The 15,006-nt window shown below is 34.3% G+C and overlaps 1 protein-coding gene across 2 annotated transcripts; it reads right to left on the bottom strand.

Annotated features, from left to right (window-relative positions):
* Positions 1-11,283: 11,283 nt before the first annotated feature.
* On the bottom strand, positions 11,284-14,993 carry LOC111312759 (Pentatricopeptide repeat (PPR-like) superfamily protein). 2 transcript variants are annotated; one of them, XM_022913342.2, is made up of 4 exons: positions 12,021-14,949; positions 11,758-11,884; positions 11,442-11,556; positions 11,284-11,351 (listed from the first exon to the last, which is right to left on the bottom strand). In XM_022913342.2, the coding sequence occupies exon 1, from the start codon at positions 14,801-14,803 to the stop codon at positions 12,131-12,133; it is 2,673 nt and encodes an 890-aa protein (XP_022769077.2). In that variant the 5' UTR covers positions 14,804-14,949; the 3' UTR covers positions 11,284-11,351; positions 11,442-11,556; positions 11,758-11,884; positions 12,021-12,130. The 2 variants fall into 2 exon arrangements, with proteins under 2 accessions (XP_022769077.2, XP_022769076.2); XM_022913341.2 differs by having other exon boundaries at positions 11,335-11,556; positions 12,021-14,993.
* Between the last annotated feature and the right edge of the window lie 13 nt (positions 14,994-15,006).

The raw sequence follows: 15,006 nt of genomic DNA on the forward strand, positions 1-15,006 counted from the left end.
TGAGTTGAGCAAAATTCTAGATGCTCTCAATAAGCTGAACAAGAAAAAAAGACTAGAAAAAAATACAAGCCAACAAGGCTTCCCATCATAAGAAGTGGCCGACCCTTTGTATCCTCCAAGTTTTAATCCACAACAAGCTCAGCCCACACAGGATATTTCGTCACAACAATTCTCATATCCTGTATACCCTAAAATACCATCAACTTCGAATCCAAGGTATTACCATAGCTATGTAAATCATCTCTTTGCTGAAAAGACAGTAGAACTAATTCTTGATCTAGATGACTTTACAAAGAATGAGAAAGAAAAAGCAAAGGTGACAGAGTCTCAGGAAGATCCAAAGATTAGTATGCTTGAACAAAGGTTATGGGCTGTAGAAGGGATTGGATTTTATGGTTCTGTTGATGCTGTTGGGCTATGCTTAGTCTCAGATGTAATCATTTCACCAAAGTTTAAAGTATCAAAATTTGAAAAATATGATGGTACGAAGTGCCCAAAAACTCATGTCGTAATGTATTACCGAAAGATGGCAGCCCATGCCCATAATGAAAAATTATTAATGCATGTTTTTCAAGATAGCCTTATAGGTTCTACTGTCAAGTGGTATGTCCAGCTGGATAAAATTCGTATTCGTTCTTGAAGCGATATAACTTATGATTTCATCAGTCAGTATCGATATATTATAGATCTAGCTCCTGATCGTTTATTTTTACAAAACTTGAAAAAAAAAGTAAATGAGTCTTTCAAGAAATACACCTAGAGATGGAAGGATGTAGCTTCTTAGGTACAACCTCTTCTGACTGAGAAAGAGACTACAGTGCTGTTTGTTAGCACTTTGAAACCTCCATATTATGAAAAAATGATAGAAAATACAATCAAAAATTTTACTGATATAGTAATTTTAAGAGAAATTATTGAGAGTACCATCAAGAATGGCAAGTTAGAAGAAGGTGAAGCATCCAACAAAAAAGCCTAAAAAAAAAAATTGAAGCTCAGGCTGTGAACTTTGATAGGTAACAATTCAGAGGTTATCAACCCTATCCATCATAAGGATACCCCTCATATTATCTTGTTGTGAATAACACCTCTCCTTATCCATACCAACCCATCTTACAGTCATTCTACCCCCAAACATGTCAACCTTCTGTTAGGTCCCAGAATGCCATATACAATCCTAACACTCAACCTACCTCAAGGTCTCAGACCCATCCAACTAGCCCAATGGGTGGTTCACGGGAGCAATGAACTACTCGTAAAAAACTTGTATTTGGCCCAATCTTAATGACCTATACAGAATTATATCGTGAGCTTTACAACAGTCATCCGATTACTCTTAGTAAATTAATGCCCCTCAAGCCACTTTATCTTAAGTGGTATGATCCCACAGCCTATTGTGACTATCACTATAGGATTGTCGATCACTCCACTGAAAATTACACATCTTGAAACACAAAATGCAACGATTGATCAAGAATGAAATGATTAGCTTTGATACATGAGGGGTGACTGTACCAAATGTTAGTGACAATCATTTGCCTAATCATAATGTGAATGCTTTGAGTGAAGAACAGAAGTGTCATTTGAAGAAAGAAGTGATAAATATTAAGACACATCTCAGTCAGCTGTTTGATATTTTGTGAAAAGCTGACATGATACAACTAGTAAGTCCGTACAATTATTATAGAGTATATATAGTAGGCATTAGTTGTAAATATCATAGTGGGGCAATGGGTCACTCTATCAAAACTTGTGAGCAATTTCACCAAGAGGTGTAAAAGCTCTTGGATTCATCCAAATGGAGGTCTACGAAAAGGGAGAAGACTTAAAAAGTGTTGAAGTATCCATGACTAATAAGCCTGCAAAGTTGTTTCCAAAGTCAATGATGATTCATTATGAGAATAAGCTAAAGTCAGTCCTAGATAAACTCATTCTCAGGCCGGTAACTTTTAAAGTTTTGACTCCATTCCTATATAAGGATGATAAAGCTGTACCTTTAAAATATGACTGCGATATAGTAGTTCAGGGATAAGAAGGAGATGTCTCTAAAGTTGACACCTCCAATATAACTGGTGTATGAGGTATTACCCGAAATGAAAGATGTTACACTCTAAAAATATTAGAGAAGGTTAGAAGAGAGAAAGCCAAGGTAAGAGAAGGATGAAATAACCCTGAAGTAGAACTTGAAGAAGATCGCCCGAAGTCGATGTCAGAAAAAGAGGCTTGTGAATTTTTTAAGTTGATAAAATATAGTCAATATTCAGTTGTTGAATAGTTGAATAAGATGCCAACATGAATCTCATTATTATCACTGCTATTGAATTCGAAACCATATCGAAATGCCCTGCTGAAAGTATTGAACCAAGCATATGTGACATATAATGTATTGGTTGAATATGTGAACCACCTGACTGAAAATCTAGTCATGTTGAATTACATTTCATTCAGTGATGATGAGATTTTCTCGAAGGAAAAGGGAAATGCCAAGGCTTTACATATCACGATCAAGTGCAAGAGCCATATCATAGCCAAGGTCTTTATTTATAATAGCTTCGCTATCAACGTCATGCCTATGTCAACTTTGACAAGGTTACCCATTTACTACTCTCATATGAAAGGCAGTCAAATAATCGTGAGAGCTTTTAATGGGACCAGAAGAAAAGTCCTAAGAGATATCGAGATACCTTTACAAATTAAAAGTGAAGTTTCAAGTGATGGATATTTCTCCATCTTACAGCTGTCTATTGAAAAAGTCATGGATTCATATGGCAGGTGCTGTGTCCTCTACCTTGCACCAAAAGATCAAGTTTAATGTAAAAGGTCAATTGATGGTGGTAACTGGAGAAAAAGACATGTTAGTGACCCAACTGTTGAATGCTCCGTATGTAAAGGCTGCAGAAGAAGCAATAGAATGCTCCTATCGATCTTTTGAACTAGTTAATTCTATAGGTGAAGGGTGTAAAATTCAATATTTTTTAAGGATAGTGATGAGCCAAGTCATTAATAAAGGCTAGTATCCAGGATTAGGGCTGGACAAAAACTTACAAGGAGTAAGGGAACCCTCAACAGTGGTAGACAATAGTGAAAGTCTAGGCCTAGGCTATGAAGTAACAGAATGGAAGATCAAGAGAAGGCCAACAGGTAAAACAACAAGACTAATGATTATCCCACACCTGTACGAGACTTTCAGACCTGAAGGATTCATGTACCCAAATACAAGAAAAAATATAGAAAGAGCTTTTGTCTAGTTAACCATCAATGCTATTGAAGATGAAATCAAGTTTAATCAAGAAGGGTGGGTCCGCCTTTGTCCGTCAGATTATGAGCTAAATAATTGGAGTGCCATAGAAATGCCTTTGACCTTTAAAACTAATTCAATGTAATTGTACATCCCAATAGTTATTTTCTAAGGCATTGGGGTGATCTTTCTTGTTTGGGCCATTTATTTTTATTATTCTAATAAAGATTAGGAAGGATGCATTTTCATTCATTTCTTTTTGTATCTTCATTATTGTCATTTTTTCAAACACATCTTACCAACATATCTTATTTCATTCAATTTCAGGTCCTTAAATGAACATGAAAATAATTATGATAACAATCAAGAGGTTAGTTTTAAAAATTCAATTAACACTGATGAACCTGACAACGAAGAAAATTTTGAGAAATATGTTATGCCTCCGAACCCAATGAGATTGATTGAACAAGAAAATAAGCTAATTAAGCCTCATCAGGAGATAGTTGACTTAGTGAATCTGAGAGATGAAAAGAATAAGAAAGATGTCAAAATTGACACTTCACTTTCATCAGGAGATAGGCAACGTTTGACAAATTTACTTCAAAAATCATAGATGTGTTTGCTTAATCTTATCAGGATATGTCAAGGTTGAGCACGGAGATAATAGAGCACGGATTACCCCTAAAGCTAGAATGTAAGCCAGTCCAGCAGAAATTGAGACGAATGAAGCCTGAAATGCTACTAAAGATTAAGAAAAAGGTGAAGAAACAATTTGATATGGGTTTTCTACAAGTGGCTAAGTATCTAAAGTGGGTAGCTAATATAGTACCAATTTTTAAAAAAGATGAAAAGGTACAAATATGTGTAGACTATCGTGATTTGAATAGGGCTAGCCCAAAAGATAACTTTCATTTACCTCACATTGACATACTGGCAGATAACACGACCAGGCATTCAATTTTTTCTTTTATGGATGGGTTTTCAAGGTATAATCAGATAAAAATGACTGCAGATGATATGAAAAAGACCACTTTCGTGACTATGTGAGGGATTTTTTGTTACAAAATTATGTCTTTTGGGTTAAAGAATGCTGGAGCAATATACCAAAGGGCTATGGTGACGTTCTTTCGTGACATGATGCACAAAAAGATTGAAGTGTATGTAGACGATATGATTACAAAATCTTGTAAGAATGAAGATCATGTCACCAGCCTCAAAAAGTTATTTGAGAGGTTGAGAAGATTCCAGCTCAAGTTAAACCCAACCAAATGCACCTTTGGGATAAAGTCAGGGAAGTTACTAGGCTTTGTGATCAGTGAAAGAGGAATTAAAGTCGATCCAGACAAGATACAGGTCATATTTAAGCTGAAAAGTTTGAGGTTTCTGAGAAAACTGAATTACATTTCTCGGTTCATCTCTCAACTCACTTACAAATGTGATCTCATATTTAAGCTTTTCCGTAAGAATAATCTTGAAAAATGAAATGAGGAATGTCAAATGGCTTTTGATAAAATTAAGTAATACTTGTCAAACCCTCCAATGTTGGTACCACCTGTTTCAGAAAAACCTTTAATTATATACTTGACAGTGAATGAAAGTTTAATGGGATGTGTGTTGGGACAACAAGATGAGTCTAACCGAAAGGAGAGAGCTATTTACTATCTGAGTAAAAAATTCATAAAATATGAATCAAAGTATTCCTCATTGGAGAAAATATGTTGTACATTAGCATGAACTGTCAAAAAACTCAGACAGTATATGCTCTATCATATCACATGGCTCATAACAAAATTGGATCCAATTAAATACATCTTCGATAAGCCTTCTTTATCTGAAAGAATTGTTAGATGACAAGTAATACTCTCAGAATATGATATTATATATGTAAGCCAAAAAATAATAAAATTGGGTGCTATAACGAAGTTTCTCGTAAATCATGCTACTAAAAAATATGAACCAATGAGATTTAAATTTTTTGATGAATATCTAATGACTATTTCCTAACTGGAGAAGAAGAAGTATGAAAAAAAGTGTTAGAGAATGTATTTTGATGGAGCTGCCAATGCCTTAGGACATGAAATTGAGGCGATTCTGATATCTCCAGAAGAACAATACTATCTTGCAACAGTGACGTTAAATTTCAATTGCACAAATAACATCGCTGAATATGAAGCATGTGTCATAGGCTTACAAGTTGCTATAGATAGAAGAGTGAAAGCATTAAAAGTATTTGAAGACTCAGCTCTGTTATATATTAGTTGAAAGGAGATGAGAGATGAGAGATTCAAAACTTGTTCCATATCATAAGTATATTTTAGAGTTGATAAAATAATTTGAAGATATCCAGTTTGATCATTTACCTCGAAAAAAGAATCTAATTGTCGATGCATTGACTACTTTGACTGCAATGATTCGAATTAATGATAATACTGACATTCAGCCCATCAAGTTAGATGTTAATGATATACCAGCTCATTGCTCCAATATAGAAGAAGAAGAAGATGGGAAGCCTTGTATTATGATATCTTACAATATATTAAGGATCAGCAATACCCAGTTCAAGCAACAAAGAATGATAAAAGGGTTATCCGAAATTAACTATGAACTTTTTCCTAGATGGGGATGTTCTGTACAAAAAAATTAGGATCAAATATTACTAAGATGCGTAAGTAAGGTTGAAGCAAGAAAAATCATTGAAGAGGTACATGATAAAATATGTGAGGCACATGTCAGTGGACATATGATGGTGAGATAGATCATGATAGCATGATACTACTGGTGGACAATGAAGAGTGATTGCATTGACTATGCTCGTAAATACCATAAATGCCAGATATATGCTGATAAGATCCATGCTTCGTCATTTGCTTTACATGTTTTGACACCACCTTGGTCATTCTCAATGTAGGGCATGGATGTTATTGGTTTTATCACCCCAAAGGCTTCTAATGGGCATAGATTTATTTTTGTGATGATAGATTACTTTACAAAATGGATGGAGGCAGCATCATATGCAAATGTAACATGATCTGTGGTTTGTAAGTTCATAAAGAGAGAGATCATCTGTAGATATGAACTTTCGAAAAAAATTATTTCAGACAATGCCAATAATCTAAATAATAAGATGATGCAAGAAATATGTACTCAATACAAGATCAAGTATCATAACTCGATACCATACCGTCAGAAAATGAATGGGGCAGTTGAGGCAGCCAACAATAACATAAAAAGAATTCTTGAGAAGATGATCGAGACTTATAAAGATTGGCATGAGAAGTTACCATTTGCACTGCATGCATATCGAACGTCAGTGCGCACCTCTACTAGGGCAACCTCATTTTTTTTTGTTTATGGGATGAAAGCTGTACTACCAGTGAAAGTGAAGATCCCATCCTTGAAGGTTTTAAAAGAAGTTGGATTGGAAAAAACTGAATGGATTAGAGAACGTTATGAATAGTTAAATTTCATAGAAAAAAAGAGATTGACTGCATTATGCCATGGTCAGTTATATCAACAAAGAATGATGAAGGCTCATGACAAAAAGATTCGACCCCGTTGCTTTCAAGAAGGAGAGTTGATCTTGAAGAGAATCCTCTCAACCCAACACGATAATAAAAAAAAATAGACTTCGAATTGGGAAGGGCCGTAAGTGGTGAAACGAGTTTTCTCGAGTGGAGTACTGATACTGACTGAGATGGATGAAAATGATTTATCCCATCTTATAAATTCTGATGCTGTGAAAAAATATTATGCTTGAAAAAAAAATGAAATTATAAAAAATTAAAAAAAATTAAAAAAAATGAATGAAAAATAAGGACTCAAGGCGAAAACCCTAAAAGGACGGTTTGAGTCATAGGGGTTTATCTAAGTTAAAAACTTAAAAAGGCAACTTAGATAGAGAAGATACAGCATCAAGTCTGAAAGTTCATTGGCATGAAAGCTAACAAATTCGAAAGAGCTCTAAGTGTTAAATGCATCAGATGGTTAGATTTTTAGAAAAATCTTGAGATGTGTTATCATGATTATCCGATTGTTCATTTTTGGACATTGTCTCGTCATACTTATCCTTGTAATTCTTTCTTGATCAAAGTTTACCAATATTTTGTTAATAAAAGACATTCTATTTCACTCTTTGTGTGCCTCTTTTGTTGATTGTTTCCCAACCATTCTTATTCTTTCCTTCTTAATACCCTACAATGAAAGAAATGTGCAAATGCATTCTTACTTTTTGAGTTTGAAATAATGATTGATAAATGGATAATGGCATGAAAGATTTTTACATTACATTGAAGAAGTTAAGAGTGATAAAGGCATAATCGAGACGTTCAATTCCTGATAAGAACATTGGATTTGGAAAGAGATTTCTTACAGAAAGAATGTGAGAACTAAATGAAAGGGATGATTTAGAATTACACTGACTCGATCTTAGAAGAATAGCGTAACTTGGTCTTTGAAGAATCAAAGGTTCGAGGTCCAAGAAAAGAGCTTGAGAAACTTGAGTACCACAATTAAATAGGAATTAATTAGCCAACATTTGCATAGCATGCATTGAATTTCACACGCATTGCATAGCATATACTACATTCAAGAAAATATAGTGCATAAATTCAAGAAGCAGAGGTATTCCAAAATCCCATAGAGAGAAGACAGATGTGAAGACATTTTCAAATTTGAAAAAAAACTTGTCATATAAGTTTCTAATCCTTGAAATAGGGTATCTCTCGGTATCAGGGTTTATTCGTAAGACCTTTGGGCATAATTTTCTAAAATTTCTTCAAACACGATTTTTAACTCCTTTAGACATGATCGTCAATGAGCATTTACTTTTCAAAAGTCGTTGAGCCTCTGATTAGAGGAGCCTTTTATTTTTCAAAGTCGTTGAGCCTCTGATTAGAGGAGCAATTTACTTTCCAAAAGTTGTTGAGCTTCTGATTAGATGAGCCTTTTATTTTTTCAAGTCGTTGAGCCTTTGATTAGAGGAGCAATTTACTTTTCAAAAATCGTTGAGCCTCTTATTAGAGGAGCCATTTATTTTTCAAAGTCATTGAGCCTCTGATTAGATGAGCCATTTATTTTCAAAGTTGTTGAGCCTCTGATTAAAGGAGCTTTGTTTATGTTTTCTCAAAGTCGTTGAGCTTCTGCTTAGAAGGGCTTTAATCAAAATTTTAACACAAACAAAAAGCGAAAAAAAGAAAAAGGTCAAGTGGAGTCTTGAATGGGTGTTTATGTCTTTGCGTAATTTTTGTTTCACAGAAAATGTGCAAAGAAGGGCAGCTGTAGACACCGAATTTGATCCAAGCCCGGATCAATTGGGTCTGATCCAAATGGGTAAACCCATTTGCATTGTTATTTTTATTTGTATTTTTTATTTTATTTTATTTATTATTATTATTATTATTTATTAATATATAATTTTTTATTATTATTTATCTATTAACATATTTTATTATTTATCTGTTAATATATTTTTTATTATTATTATTTATCTATTCATCTATTATTATTTATCTATTAATATATATTTTTTATTTTATCTTTTTTTCTTGATTGATTTTCGATTGGGATTAGGATCAGAAAAAATTAAAATTCTGATGTGAATTTGGGGCTGACAGAGTTGGGTTTGGATTCAAAGATTGAATCCAAATCCTAAAAGGAATTGGAATTGATCAGAAACTCTTATGATCAATCCCTATAAATAGGTGCTGAAGCATACGAGAAAGAGACAGAAAACACACAAAGAGGAAACAGAAGCTAAAAAAAGGTTATGATGCGTTAGAACAACTTTAGGAATTGGTGAAATTTTTTTTTTCAAATTTTTGGCCTTTTTTTCTGGAAAATTTTTGAAAATTTTTCAGAATCCGACAAAATTTTTCGACAAACTTTGAATTTTTCGACGAGTTTTCAGTCAAATTTGAAGATTTCAGTGACTTTTTCTAGATTTTGATAGAAATTCAATCGGAATCTGAGATTGTTTAGAGAGAGAAAGAGAGAAAAAAAGGAGAAGAGAGAGAAAAAAAATGATCTGCTGAAAAACAAAGGTTAGAGCCTTTTATACTTGCTGAAAATGACATCGTTTTGACGTTACTATTATCAAAAAATCCGCGCGTTTTGAAATCGAGCGACCCGACTTGAGCGCCAACCCGTGTTTGACTCTGTGACCCGAGTGCTAGCCGACCCTGGAGCTCAACTGAGTCGAGCCACGTCTTCGAGCCGCTCTTTCTATCTTGAACCAAACCGTTTTCCAACCGAGCCGAGCCGTTTAAAAAGTTTTTTTTTTGTTTTTATATATATATTTATTATTATTATTATTATTTATTGATTATATTAGAATTATTTAGTATTTCTTATTTTATTTTTTATTTTTATTTTATTTTTTTAAATGATTTTCTTTAAATAAAATTTCAAAAAAATATTTTTGAGGAAAAGTTGAAAGTATTAATTTTCCTTGAAAATAAGTTTTCTAAAAAATATTTTTGAGAAAAAGTTGAAAATATCAATTTTCCTTGAAAATAATTTTCTAAAAAAAAAAGTTTTTTTTTTAGGAAAAGTTGAAAGTATCAATTTTCTTCGAAATTAAAGTTTCAGAAAAAAAATATTTTGAGAAAAAGTTGAAAGTATCAATTTTTTTTGTACAAAAACAATGAGTTTTTAAAAAGAAAAAGATTTATATCTAAAGCTGAATCATTTTTTTTATTTTATTTCTTTTCTTTTTTATTTTCTTGAATTTTTTTTAATGTTAAATAATCCGACGATAGAACCTTTGTAAGTGAAACAGTAATCTCCTTACATACTCTTGAAGTGAAAAATTTTTTTCAATTTTTTACTAAAAGTATTAGAATCAATTGAGAATATTTTTCAATAATTAATTATTTGATAAATTTTTAATGCTTATTGGAAAACATAAAATTAAGCTGATACTATCTTTCGATGAATATTGTGAGGGTGCTACAACCTTTCTCATAGGTAACCGTACTCCCGAATCTTGTTTTGGTTAGTAGACCTGAACTTATTCTTTTTAGGAACTCTTAAGCTTAGATGTTTCTTAAAATGATAGATTCTTTAGGTGACCAATCGTACCTAGATAAAAAAAAATTGACAACGACTCCTTCAAGTTAATGTCTAACGATAAATCTTCAGATCCAGAGATGGTCAAGATTTTTCATTATCATAATTTTCTCTGTTTTTTATTGTGAAATTTCGGAATCAAGATTTCCCTCGCTATAAGGGGCATTTTAAGATCAAATATTCCCCACGTCAGCTATCATAAATGTTACGCCTTATTAAAACTTCTATTTTTCAATGTCTAGAACGATTATAGAATCTTCATAAACACAATTCTTTAAATGTTATTTTGAGATACAATTTCCATGTATCAAATTACTTATCTATGCACCATGGTTGTTGCTTGTTAATGGTTCAGCTGCCGATTTCTGCTGCATATGATCAAGCAATTGAACTCAATTCCTTGATTTTTTTAGTTCTTTTTTTTTTTTTTTTGGTTCTCTCCATTTCAAAAGACAGTATTATGCTTATCCTTAGGAGCTTTCAACTTTTGCAATGAAGGTGATGCGAGCAAATTGGCAGCAATTCTGATGGCTATTTAACGCAAAGAAAACTATGTACTAATTTCTACAGGCGTAGCTAGTTTATGCAAGACTTGATTAGAAGCTTGCTCTCATATTATTCAAAAAAACTTATAAAACCATCTAAAAGGTCGTTGCAATAAAGTTATTTATGCACCAGCATCTTCTGCTAGATTGCATTGCCAATGCCAGCTAAGGTGGTGCATTGCCAATGCCAGCTAAGGTGGAACTCAGAATCTTTCTCGATTAGCTGGCTCTCACCACTCTCTTAATCAAGTCCCAAGTTTTTCTTATCTCAGAAGAAAAAGAAAAGCAGCAAAATATTCTTGGAATGTTTTTGTTTCGGTTGGGGGAAAATCTTTCATCATTAGAAGCATAGGAGACCAAGAGAACACTTTTTTGGTGTTATCAAATATGGACAGAAATGTCCAGAAGGTCCTATAAAAACATTTTAAGAGTCAAATCTTGAATGGTTTATGACTGTAGATGCTCTAAAATTGACAAGACCTATCCAAAGGACAATCAAAAGATTCCTGTTTAAACAACAATAAGGTGCCATTAAACCCACTACAGAAAGCATTCTGAATGTAAATCAAGGAAGCGAAGTGCACACTGTGCAGTACCTATTAAGATCTACATGGTGGCTCTTGCCAAGATACAACATAAGCAGATATGCTCTGCTGTAGTAATTAAACAAGAGCAATTCAAGTTCCAAGTTCTTGTAGGATCCTGAAATTTCTGCAAAAGTAATACTTCAAATTTTTAAGTAAATATGATTGGCTTTAAAGGCTTTTAAGTGAGAAGAACAAGAACAGGATTTTAACATAGAGATAACCAATTGCATGCAAAATGAAGATTTATTCTGAAAATGGATTATGCAAAAGGTGCCATGTATACTGACAAAAAGTAACAATCCTTGTAAATGTTCTATTCCTTTACCTGCCAATAGAAGGGACGTGGATGGGATAGAAGAATATCTCATTGTCAGCCACTCCTGAGTGAAATAAATTGAATTCTCCACTGGCCAGCGTTCCATTGATCATCAGCTTATGGCTTCTTGAGAAAGCTGCACCAATTATTTACATATAATGAATTAATGATATACAAATTAAAGGGCAAAAAAAGAAAAATGATAAATTTCTCAGCACATGTTATGGCAAAGTCAGCGATCAACAGAATCATATTGAGTGCACTTTTTTTACCTGTGTGCTCGAGCACAGAGAAGAGACATTGTTATAGTTTCCAAGGGAGTTCCTGTGCTTTTTTAGAAGACGAATCTATGCAAATAATTATTATTTCCAGCATATGTACTCTACCAATAATCTCCACAAGAACAGTGTCCATTCTTAAAACGGTGGAAGCACTTTGTATCACTCAGATATATCTCACACCCAAATTTCAAGGAGATATACTTAGCAGTTAAATGGCAGTTCCTACACATTCTAGAGTTTTTAACAATCCTTATACTTTGAGGGGATGAAAGTGAGCCAATTAAGGCAAAAGCTAATGCAATTTTTTCACTATGGACGCCACCAATTTCCTCTTTCTCTTCTTCTTCAATGAAAAACTCACCATGATTATCATCTATGTTCACTTCTCTAGCTATGCTTTGCACCCATGAATACAAAAGGCTTGAGCACGGCTTAGACTGATCACCAGTAACAAATGTATGCACTGTATTTCTAACTTCAATCCAGCTGTGCCCAAGAGATCTTCTTAATGTGTTCTCTTTTTCAAGCTTTCTCACTTTTGAAGAGTCATCCAATTTCCCACACAAGGAATATATCTGAAACATTAATTGGTTAACCACAATATTTCCTGGTTCCAAGTCAAGTAACTGTTCCCCTGCAAGGACGGCCAAAGCAATATCCTTATGAATCCTAGAGGCAGTTAGCAAGGAAGTCCAAACAGAGGAGTCAGGTTCTATCGGCATATCTTCAATAAACTCCATTGCTTCCCCAAGCTGACCAGAGCGGCCATAGAGATCTATCATAGCTGAGTAATGTTCTATGGCTGGTATAATCTCATAGTTACCACTGATGCTAGAAAAAATGTGCTTTCCCTCATCTACCTTTTTGGCAATACCATGTGCAAGGATAATACTCAAAAAGGTACCTCTATTATGTTTAAGTCCCAACTTTCTCATCTGATTGAAAAGATCCAGGGCAGCATCAGAACAACCATGCAAGACATAACCTCCTATTATTGAGTTCCAGGAAATAATATCTTGAGTTGACATTCCATCAAATATGATTCTAGAATATAATATATTACCTGACTTGGCATAAGTGTCTATCAGAGAATTTGAAATAGAGAGTACAAACTCTAAATTCCGACGCAAAACACAGCCATGGATCTCTTTGACCTTTTTGGCAGCAATTAAATTGGCACAACCAGGCAGGATACTCAATATAGTCACCGAATTTGGACTAATGGAGCATGATTGCATTTGCCGAAAAACTCCAAATGCCTTGTCTATTGCCCCAAGTTGCACATAACCAGCAATAAGAGCATTCCAAGATGCTGTATTTCTCCTTATCCTTCCTTCCCATTCCATCCGTTGAAAAAGATCCATAGCTCGATCTTCATCTCCATTTCGTATGTATCCTGAGATCATTGTATTCCATGTAATGACATTAGGCTTCACTTCTGATTCTTGCATTTTCATAAAGAGTTCATGAGCCTTCCCACAGTACCCAGCTTGGCAATATCCTGCAACCATTGAGTTCCAAGAATAAAAATCTTTCTCTTCAATCTTATCAAAGACTTGCCTTGCAGCTTCCAGTTCCCCACATTTAGCATACATGTCAATAAGGGAGTTCCCAACAAGTACATTATCAATTATACCCATCTTAAGAGCAACAGAATGCATTTCCAGCCCCATCTTTAATACTCTCAAGGATGCGCAAGCAGAAACTGCACTAGTGATAGTAACACCATTAGGCTTGATCCCAGCCAATATCATCTCCTTAAACAAACACAATGCCTGCCAATTCCTACCATTTTGAGCAAGCCCCGAGATCAATGATGTCCAAGTAAACACATCGGGACTTATCCTAGAACTCTCCATCTCCTTCATCAATCCCATTGCCACATCACATTGCCCCGACTGATTATAACCATTAATCAATATATTCCATGTAATAATACAAGGGCTGATTCCATCTTCCCACATCCCATTAAACAACCTATAAGCTTCATCATTCTCACCCTTCTGAGAATACGCCAAAATCATTGAATTCCAAGCCACTCTATCCCTCTCATCCATGTTCTCAAAAAACCTCCTCGCAGAACTCAAATTCCCACACTTTGCATACACAGCTAAAACCGAATTACTAACTCGCGTAAAACAAACCATCCCCAATCTAATTACTAAAGAATGCAACAATCTCCCAGTCCTAACATCCCCACAATTAGCACAAGCTTGCAAAATTTTCGGAAACAAAAATTCATCAGGCAAAACACCATCTTTCAACATCAAAAAGAAAAGTTTCACAACTTCTTTCCATCTCGACTCTCTGGAGCATGCACCAATCATAGCAGACCAAGTGTACAAATTCCTTTCATTCATTTTATCAAACACTTTACGAGCATCAAAAAAAGACCCACATTTTGCATACATGCTAACAAGCTTGGTTTCAACGAACCGGTCACTTTCTTTAACTAAATGGATTCGGGCATGGAGTTTGCGACCAAGTTCTAGAGAACCAAAATCAATACAAGCTTGAAGTAGATTAATGAAGGTGTTGGGTCTTACCTGGGACCCATTTTGGGCAACTGAATCAAGAGCGGTTATAGCTTCAGTTAGGCGGCCGTTTCGTGAAAGATAGTTTAAATGGTTGTCGTTAATTTTTTGGTCTTTGATGGTTTTGGTTTTAGAAAATTTGAGTTTCCTTGGGGTTTGAGAAAATTCAGATAAATTTTCATGTTTTGTCGGGATTATTACAGGAGGTTTTGAAGTACTAGGAATCATCAGGTTCTCCATTGCTTCAACTAATTTCTGAATAATCTCTGTCTCTGTCTTTCTCTGACTTTTCCTCTTTTATTCTCTTTTAATTTTTTATTTTTCTTTGAAATGTTTTTGGCGTGACAAAAGATAATGGATGGATTCAAAAGAATGCAATTTGCAGAGGTGTGTCGAAGAGGTATGCCATGCCTTGTTATCGACTGGATATAATCCTCCGCAAC

This window comes from Durio zibethinus, chromosome 1 (genome assembly GCF_047325235.1).
Source record: "Durio zibethinus cultivar Kanyao isolate XHJ-2024 chromosome 1, ASM4732523v1, whole genome shotgun sequence".
Classification (NCBI taxonomy): Eukaryota; Viridiplantae; Streptophyta; class Magnoliopsida; order Malvales; family Malvaceae; genus Durio; species Durio zibethinus.